This window comes from Hyalella azteca, unplaced genomic scaffold, assembly GCF_000764305.2.
Source record: "Hyalella azteca isolate HAZT.00-mixed unplaced genomic scaffold, Hazt_2.0.2 contig12661, whole genome shotgun sequence".
Lineage (NCBI taxonomy): Eukaryota > Metazoa > Arthropoda > Malacostraca > Amphipoda > Hyalellidae > Hyalella > Hyalella azteca.
Genome location: NW_025942613.1, coordinates 1 through 9905, shown reverse-complemented (window position 1 = coordinate 9905; position 9905 = coordinate 1). Strand labels below are relative to the sequence as shown.

At 36.5% G+C, this 9905-nt stretch overlaps 1 protein-coding gene across 1 annotated transcript; it reads left to right on the top strand.

Moving 5' to 3' along the window:
- Nucleotides 1–392: 392 nt before the first annotated feature.
- LOC125178778 (GDP-fucose protein O-fucosyltransferase 2-like) lies at nucleotides 393–9279 on the top strand. The gene is made up of 5 exons (XM_047883335.1): nucleotides 393–451; nucleotides 3480–3608; nucleotides 3962–4027; nucleotides 7039–7225; nucleotides 9177–9279. Exons 1-5 carry the CDS (start codon nucleotides 393–395, stop codon nucleotides 9180–9182), a joined length of 447 nt encoding a protein of 148 aa, XP_047739291.1. The 3' UTR covers nucleotides 9183–9279.
- The last annotated feature ends 626 nt before the right edge of the window (nucleotides 9280–9905 follow it).

Genomic DNA, 9905 nt, shown 5'->3' with positions numbered 1-9905 from the left:
GTTTACGCCACTATATTTAGTTTTGCAATATACCAATTAGTTTTGCTACTAAAACAGTTTTAGGCCGTGTCGGAGGACTGTCCCGAGTTACCCCCCAGTCCCGAGTTGCCCCGGTTGACGGTAACATGTTAAACCTAAGGAGAGCACTAATCCATAAAAATATCAGTTACATTAACTCTACGTGATTGAGTTAGTGATGCATATCAAATAGTGAGCACTCTACTATGATGTCAACACTGAAATTGATACATACTTTTGCTTTAATTTCATACTTTAATTTCACATTTCATTGCATCTCAGGAGAGAGGGGTTTGCAGGACTCCTAGTAGGAAATCCTACTTCATTGCAGTATCACTGAATGGGCTTCCCACAACAATAACTTTGAGAGGCTAATGTTCATGAAGGGCAACAATCATCACCTCAAGGAGATGAAGGCAATGGGCAAGCCAGAGTAAAAGGAGTGTTTAACCCTGGTGTTACCTTAATACTATTTCTTATTTGTTTAATAAACTGTATGTTGAATGTCAAATACTGCCTAATTTCATTTGTTCATTTAATTATTTATGTTACCTACATCTTGATCATCATCTGATCTTGGCATGCTACATCTTTTTGGAAAGCTCCTTTTCAAGGGTGAAAGCTCAGCTCTCTAGGCATGTTTTTCAGAGTTCCCCCCCCCCCCAAAAAAAAAATATTAAACCAAATCTAAATTTATAGTATATTAAAAGTTAGTGGTTAGTGATTAGCGGCAAATTCCGCTACATTTTTTTGGTGATTTATCGGTTTAGCGTTATCAAAGCTAACTTTTAGGTTAGCTGTGCCCACCACTGGATATACAGCAATCCCTTGATTAACGCGGTTAATAAATCCCCGAGTTTTACCGTGTTAAGCAAAACCGCGCTAATCAAACTTAAGAATATATGGGAATAATTATAATGAATCCTCAAATTAACACCTCTGGCTAGAGGCGGGAAAATGATGCGTTGTGAAAAAAAACTCGCGCTAATCAAAACTGGCACCGCGTAGATTAAGGGTAGGTCGCAAAATTTTTTTCTGCGTTAATCAAAACCGCGGTATTCAAAACCGTGCTAATCAAGGGATTGCTGTATGTATAAATTTATTTAATGCCTGTTGAAAGGTATGTAGATATATTCCACACCTGCTACATGCCAACAGCAAAACTAGAAAATTGAGCACTGAGCAGAAGCTACCAGTGAAAGAAACCCGAATTTCAAAAATGAGTAAAAGCCAGCAGTAAAAGATGGAAAATGCCCATGCAAATGGAAAATTTAACTTGTTCCAATGGCCCTTGCCTAATAAACTTTGCTAAAACATTTTTTTAAAATGGTACCTTTTTTGCCTGCACTTTTTCAAACCCACCCACTAAACAATCATTTTTACCCAGAATTCTTTGAAATTTTGCCCTTTGGACAATTTCATTCTTTTTATGGTCCTTTGCCTTTTGCTGCAAATCTGTCATTATAAGTTAATGGCATCAAGTGTGATTATTTAAAACAAATTGAAAATTTAGTAAGATTATTATCATTAAAAGATTAAGATTGTTATTATTAAAAATATTATGTTTCTTTATTTTATAGATTATTCAGAAACTAGTGGTACCGTAAAATGGGGCTACTTTGACCGGCTGGGTAACTTTGACCACTTTTTGTTTTTTTAACAAAAACCCCCAAAACTCAAAAATGATTTGACATAGAAAAATTTTGTCAATGGTCATCAAAGGCCTAATACTGAGGCTACGTAACACAATAGAAAGATTTAAAAAGTTTGCATATCTAATAGGTTAAAAAATTAATAATGTGACCCATGAAAAAGAGCTATTATTTAAAGCCTGTTGGAGTACCCCCTCCAATTTTTTTTATTTTTTGGTAAAATAACTCCAGGTTGTGATGCATTGTAGTAGAACTCTTCTAGTTACATACCTATGCAAAAGACAAATTTTTGGTAAGTGTCATAGTTTGCAAATGGGGATGCTGCCCCCCAATGGGGTAACTTTGACCACCTAATGGCAGCCGTGACGGGGTAACATTGACAGGCTTGGAAATTAAGTTAAAATTACCATAGGTACCTATATAACATATTTTATGTTTGATACACCTATTAATGTTTTTTCTTTATGTTTCAGACTCTACAGAGTCTTATATATGGTAATTTTAACTTAATTTCCAAACCGGTCTCAAACCGGTCAATGTGACCCCATCACGGCTGCCATTAGGTGGTCACATTTTGCCCATTGGGGGGTGGCGCCCCCCATTTGCAAACTATGACACTTTCCTAAAATTTGTCTTTTGCATATGTAACTAGAAGAGTTCTACTACAATGCACCACAACCTGGAGTTATTTGAAGTTATTTTACGATTTTACCGCCCAGTCAAAGAAACCCCAAGAGCTGGGGTAACAAAGACCACTTTTTTTGGAATTACATCAAAACTATGAGAGGCAGGAGCCAGCAATTTATGGTGAGTAAAGCTAGAGTATAGACCTGTATTTTGCATGTTTCAATTTAAGTTTAACTTATCTAGTAAAAAAAATGGCATCATTTTGAAAAAAGTGGTCAAAGTTACCCCATTTTATGGTATGGATTTTAAATTTTTTAAAAATATTTTTGTGACTTTTTTATGTGCTATTTTGTCACATAGCTTTTGCAAGGCTTTTACTGAAGACCAATCATTAACAGAAGAATACTGTACAGCAACTACGGTACCTCTGATACATGTGGTTCCAACACCATTGCTCCTATGAAAAAAAAGCAAGTTCATTCAATATAATGCTGTTTTTTGTCATGTGTCAATAAATTCTTGCCTAGAGAAAAATATAGTATTTTTGTTTCTGAAAGTTATGCACTATGCACAAAGTTATGTTCCAACCTTAGTTGAACAATGCCAAGCATCTTTCTTTTTCTAGGACAATAACTAGGATTTTGTGAATAGATTTACTTGAAACTTTTCTTGTATATTGTACCATAGCTTTTCACTTATAAAGCTGCTTCATTAATAAGAGATTGCTAAATCAATTTTCTTTATAAATAAAATTGTAAAATTATGAGCATTTTCCTCTAGTTTTTTGGTACTTCTTGTTCAATCAAAATATAGAATAGAAAAATATATTTTTATTATATGTAATGCCATTTCTCATACTGCGTGTATGTAAAATGAGCCCTCATTTGGCTAACAATATCTTGGAACAATGTGGATTGATAAGGGAGTTATCATTAAATTCTTCTTTTCCCAAATATCCATGGCATTATAGCTACTTAAGCTACTATTGTGAAGTAGGTGAATACCAACTTCTGCTAAGACACATACCGTACCTATATATGATTTGGGAATTTTATAGTAATATTTTATGAATCAATAAAAAATAATTATTAGTACATGCCTTTCTGTCCCAAACTTTATCAATATCAGAATATATCTCTACTACCATGATATTATTTCTTCTTATGCAATCCAACATTTCAGATACTTGCTCTACTCAGTCAACATTGGTGAGGGCTTCAACTTGCGCCGGGATGTCTACCTTAGATTTGCTACATTTGTGCACTCACTTAATGCCAAGACAAGGATACACTCAATGAGGAGTGGATTTTGGCAAGTGTTGAGCCATGCATGATAATCAAGTAGAATTAATTTTAGCAGATTATAATATTTTTCCAGTCATCTCTTTGCATTGTTTGCATTTATTCTCCATATAAAAATGAGTGAGTTCTTTCAATTCTTTAAATTTCTGCAACCATTTTCTTTCAGCTTCAATGAATTGGTAGTTTTTAGTCAGTTTTGCTTTCATCATGATGATAATAATTGCAAAGATGATAGGAAATAAGATATTAATAAAAAATTTATTAACATCTCAGAGGTACTTGACTTTAGATTATTGATGATGATACTGTCTAACAAAGTAACAATATTTAATTAGTATAATTAATTTTAATTTTACTGAACAGGTTCTGCCACCATGGGACAACGTATATCATTGGTTCAACAGCTGCAGTGCTTCCCCTGCAGCCTGGGCAGACTTGAAAAGCTTCAACAAATATGTTCCTGTGATTGAGCTGCAAGAATATTTGAATGGTAAGCTTATTCTATTATAAGTATTCTCATCATTTTGATTATGATCTATCTTGTTGTTTGTTAGTTATATTTATGTTGTATGGTAAATGGTATACATACCAGTATGTAACTGTCTTCTTTGTCATTACGTACTCCATTGTTTGCTCCCTGAGGGAGTGCTGACTTCAGTGCTGACTAACCCCATTTCATTCTGCACCAACTGCAGGTGTCTGCGGTTTGTTGGTTGATTTTACCCAGGTAAAAGCCTGACCCAGGGCTCAGGCTTTTACCAATTAATTTGATAAAAACGGAGATACAAAAAATCTGTAACCTAATCATTCATTGTTTTGAGAATTGAATTAATCAGATTATCAATACCTACTTAAGCTAGTAATTTAGTAATTTAGTTCACTATTTTTTAAGTCACTAATAGTAATAGTTCACTAATAGTAATTTATTCACTATTTCTGGTTCAGAACACTATTCTAGATCCCATTTATCCAAGTAAAATTTTGTGCAGTGAAGGGTTATCAGATGTAGATATCCAGTTGTTATTTTACAGCAATTGGATCACATTCCGGTAATTAAAACAAGAATTTTATGTACGTTTCAGATAAGTGTAAGTACGACCGAATTTATTATTTAAATGATCATTTTCTTTAAATAATTTTCATACGACTATCGGTATATTTTCGAAGAATTAAGTTACCGATTTCCAGGGTTGGCAATGATTAAATCAAAATGATTAAATAATGTGATTAAATCACTTGATTTTTTTATAAAAAAATCATGATTTTTTTTTTATTTTTTCGATTTTTTTTATTTTTTATTTATTTATTCATATATTTAAATATATTGAGTGGCAGTCTTTAATTTATACTGAGGTATTGTTGTTCATGGTTTAGTATAAATGTACTATGAATGACAAATTGGTATATAAACTTGTTGCCTTTAGTGTGTATTAGGTTCCAATAAATTGAATGTTTTTGGTACAGAGGCATCAAGTGTTGCAATACATTGTACATAGCTAGCAGCTTAGCTAATTCTTATAAGGCTATAAGTAGTCTTTAACTATTTGGCTATTTGTTATATATTTATTACAATATACAATTTAAATGTGTTATCTAGCTTATACAGGGTGGGGCAGAACTAATTGAACAGTTTTTAGGCAAAATAAAAGAGTAATGGAGGTACATAAAGAAGAAAGTTTGTTTCCTCAAGATTAGCATAACATACCATTTAAAATATTTATGTTTTGAAAACAATATCAGGAAGATGGGGTTTGTTAGCTGCATCACACTGTTGGAGTCGTTCTTGGAAGTTTCCTACAGCACGTTCACACATATGGCGAGGTATGGCCATAACCTCTGCTGCAATAATCCGTCCCATTAGCTGTGGTAGGGTGTGAGGGCGACTTCTGAACCCCTTTCTTTTAGATGTCCCCAAAGAGAGAAATCGCAAATGCTCAAATCAGTTGACCTCGCAGGCCACTGTAAATCACCCCTCAGAGTCTGGGAACATGCGTCTCAAAACATTGAGTGACATTCGGGCTGTGTGAGCTGTAGCCCCATCCTGCTGGAACCACACGTCTCGCAATGCTTTATTTTCAACAATGTTTTCCATCATGGGCTGCAAGAAAATTTGCAACATTGCAGCATAGCGATTGGAATTCACTGTTACGGTTACTTCCTCCTCTGAGAATGACTCCAACAGTGTGTTGCAGCTAACAGCCCCCATCTTCCAGATATTGTTTTCAAAACATAAGTATTCTAAATGGTATGTTATGCTAACCTCTAGGAAAATAAACTTTCTACTAGCCCCTATATGTACCTCCATTACTCCTTTATTTTACCTCAAAACTGCTCAATTGGTTCTGCCCCACCATGTATATTGAGAGGTTGAAATTGTATTGACCTTTTAGGCAATTAGAAAGATTTTCCACCCTAATACGAGTATTCTAATTAAAATATTTAATTTCAATCGTTAAATATGTGAATTTAAAACTAGAAACAAAACAATTACAATTATAAGACTATATATAAAATGATTGAATGCATTGAATGGATATAAAATATTTGAATTGTGCACATGTTTATTTCAAACAGTATAGATTTTCTCATAACTTAAGTCTCGTTTCAAGTCGTATGAGGTTTGTTTGGTTATCGTTCAGTTTATGTTAAGTATTGGTTTATTGGTCTGAATTAAATGGGAACAGTGCAGTCAGTCACTCAGTCACTACTAGTCGGTGTGTATAGAGGGTAGAGTCTGGTAGATTTATAGGACATAAAACTAGTACCGTAGACCTATTGATAGTGCTGTGCACTGTGCTATCAGCTACCTATCTGTTATGTGACTCTTCAATGTTTAGAAGATCTGCATTCCTGAAGTGTTTTTGTATATTGAAGCCAGTTAAATGGTCAATATTTAGCTCATTACCTTGCTCCATACAAACTTTACAAAGCTAATGAATAGACTTATCAATAATTGTTTACCCAATCGCAAAGTGGTAAACACCGCCTTGGCCTGTTGCCCATTATTGAAGGCAATAAGTGCCCTTTTTAGCCATCCATTATGATCCATATACTGTTATTGGTAGTAGGCTAATTGCAACATAAAAAATAACTCTTCAAAAAGACAAAAAAGCTGAAAAATAAAAAAAAATCAAATAAATCATGAAAAAATAAAAGAAATCATTGATTTTTTATTTTTTTGATTTTTTTTTTAAATCCAAAAAATCACGAACCCTGCTGATTTCAAATGTTTGCTGTATTTAAATATTTTTAATTGACAATTATTACTGTATTTGTTATTTTCAGTAGATTTGTAAGGCATTTATCTATATGTATGGTAGATTTTTATAATGATGAGCTTGCTTTAGTAGGTATTAGTTTGTGATAGTCTCTATTTTTATCATGATGACCGTGCGTTATTAGTTATTAGTTTGTAATATTCTCTACTGCACATTATTCAGCGTAGCATTTACTCGAGGAGAAACTGTCCTGCACGACAACTTCGGGGACCGCAACTGGCGCTGCAGACGCTCCATGCGCGTCGCTGCCGACCTCGTCATGGCCGCCACGACGTACAGACGTACGAAGCTCAACTCTACCAATGAACGTGACCAAGTTACCCTCGCTTCGGACTGGACGCAACACACGGTAATTTGGACGGTGTTTTACATGTTATTGGGCCTTTTTATATGTGCCAATCGTTGCAAAATGTGTGCCAATCGTTACAAATTACCTACTTATAATTATTTTTACAATTATATGAGCTTCTGAAGTTAGATTTATCAATTATCTTTGAAATATGAAGCTCTGCGCACACGCTTTTCACTCAACAAGTTAGAAGTTAATTGATTATTGCCATCTAAAAATTTTCCGCAACTACACATTAATAAATTGAATGTGTTCAATTTCTTGTTCCATAGCGCCTCTTTGGTAAAGTAATTTAAACTCCTATATGAGCTTCTCTTAGCTTAAACTTTCCGCCTTGTCTTTCATATGAATTCCAGTTCCGACATTTTTAAATATCATTAATCGACGTCATCTCGTATAATTAGATCTCCGGCTCAATTAGAGTATTGTTCTTATTATAATTAATTCTCCACTACTTGCAGCGGACCACAGTTCACAGTTCTCTCCCTATTTAATTTTTAAATGCAAAACTTTACAATCAAGTTCTAGTTTATAATTACATTACTTCACAAACAAGTTCATTAAAGTACCCTGCATGTTGTCAGAGTGGGTGAGTAGTGAGTGAGTAGAGTGGTCTATTGTGAGTGAGTAGAGTGGTCTATAGTGAGTGAGTGGAGTGGTCTAGAGTGGTTGAGTGGAGTGGTCTATAGTGGGTGAGTGGAGTGGTCTAGAGTGGTTGAGTGGAGTGGTCTATTATAGTGGGTGAGTGGAGTGGTCTAGAGTGGGTGAGTAGAGTGGTCTAGAGTGGGTGAGTAGAGTGGTCTATAGTGGGTGGGTGGAGTGGTCTATAGTGGGTGAGTAGAGTGGTCTAGAGTGGATGAGTAGAGTGGTCTATAGTGGGTGAGTGCAGTGGTCTAGAGTGGGTGAGTAGAGTGGTCTATAGTGGGTGAGTGGAGTGGTCTAGAGTGGGTGAGTAGAGTGGTCTATAGTGGGTGAGTGGAGTGGTCTAGAGTGGGTGAGTAGAGTGGTCTATAGTGGGTGAGTGTAGTGGTCTATAGTGGGTGAGTAGCGTGGTCTAGAGTGGGTGAGTAGAGTGGTCTATAGTGGGTGAGTAGAGTGGTCTATAGTGGGTGAGTAGAGTGGTCTATAGTGGGTGAGTAGAGTGGTCTANCGATCACTGTCATGTATATTTACTGGCTTGCTTTTTTGAAGCCATGTCATACATTAATTGCTTACAGTGGCGTTTTGATGCTAAGTTCAAAACGGTGTAAATAAAGACATAGTTTTTATTTGTAGAATAAGGCTTTGTTCGCACCATACTGCCCGGCATGTGCCAGTCTCGGTCCAGTCCAATATTCTTTAATGCGTTATAATAGAAGCATTCACACCAGCAGTGCAAGGCGCCAGTCATGCCAGGCATGGTTCAGCCACGATCAAGGTTAAAGATATTTTCACCGGGACGTGACTGCAGCGTTGCAAACTTAATTTTTTGACGAGTATACCAGATTGCCAGCTCAGCATGCCAGACTTTAGCAAATATACCAAGTCGAAAATATCCATGACAAGCACCATCTCAACACGCCAGATTTGTGGAATCTGGTATGGATTATACCAGTCGGTAACGCTGTGTGACTGGCATAGCCCGTGATACGATAGGAAATGAAGCGAGGAAGGCCCGTGACCGGACCGAACATGTGATGTACCTGGCCGGGAACGGACCGTGACTGGTATATGATCGGCACGGGCCAAGCAGTATTGAGTGAACCAAGCCTAGACGTCCACTGTAATGAATAGATATAAAAGCCTATGTTTTCAATGAAGCATCTTTTTTCAGTCCAGATTTTTCATGTTTATAACTCTCTTAAATTGGTTCAGAATTTTATTTGACGATTTATGTATGTTGAGTGTGTTTCTATGTTTCATGTTCGGCAAAAGATTCATGGAGTGATTATTTTTTCTCTATTGGGTGCAGAAGTAGCTGAGCTTCGTGAGCAGCTTCACTCTGCGCGAGTGTATCGCTTCACAGACGAGCAAACAGACGGCAACGCAGCAACAGACGGCAACGCAGCAACAGACGGCAGCGCAGCAACAGACGGCAGCGCAGCAACAGACAGCAGCGCAGCAACAGACGGCAGCGCAGCAACAGACGGCAGCGCAGCAACAGACGGCAGAGCAGCACGCTTCTCTGATGGACAGCTCGCCATCATCGACCAGATCATCGCTTCTCACGCCAGGTCGGGCAGCGGAAAAGCGTCTTTCGGGTATTTTTAGCGCATTTTCTCGTTTATGGAAAAAATGCACTATTGTGCTCGCCATGTCGGTCCGTCCGTCTGTCCGTCCGTGACTTCACGTTTTCGTCGACGAGAAAATGCGCTCTCTGTCACTCACTGCAGTGAGTACTGAGTTATATATTTTATCTAATTGCTTTTTTAGCATTGCTTGCTGTCCTGCGTGTACCGATATTAATGTGCTGATTTATTATTGTGATTTTGATAGCAGGTAGCACGAAACAAATACGCTAAATAAATATTATTCATTTTATATATTACTGTCTGCTACAACGTTTGCAGTGTGTATCAATTACGCAATAAGTTTTAACAATGTTCATAGGCTGGGTAACCGATACTGAAATCGCTATTTCAATATCCAGTTTGATCAATTGTTTTCTTAATAAATGCCCTTGCGTTCTCTGACGAGACAC

Bases quoted from the DNA above. Each gene is read 5' to 3' on its own strand.
- LOC125178778 (XM_047883335.1), top strand. From the start codon at position 393: ATGTTCATGAAGGGCAACAATCATCACCTCAAGGAGATGAAGGCAATG. The intron at 452-3,479 runs GTAAAAGGAGTG...CCAACATTTCAG, and splicing joins AAGGCAATGGGCAAGCCAGA to ATACTTGCTCTACTCAGTCA. The intron at 3,609-3,961 runs GCAAGTGTTGAG...TTTACTGAACAG, and splicing joins TCAATGAGGAGTGGATTTTG to GTTCTGCCACCATGGGACAA.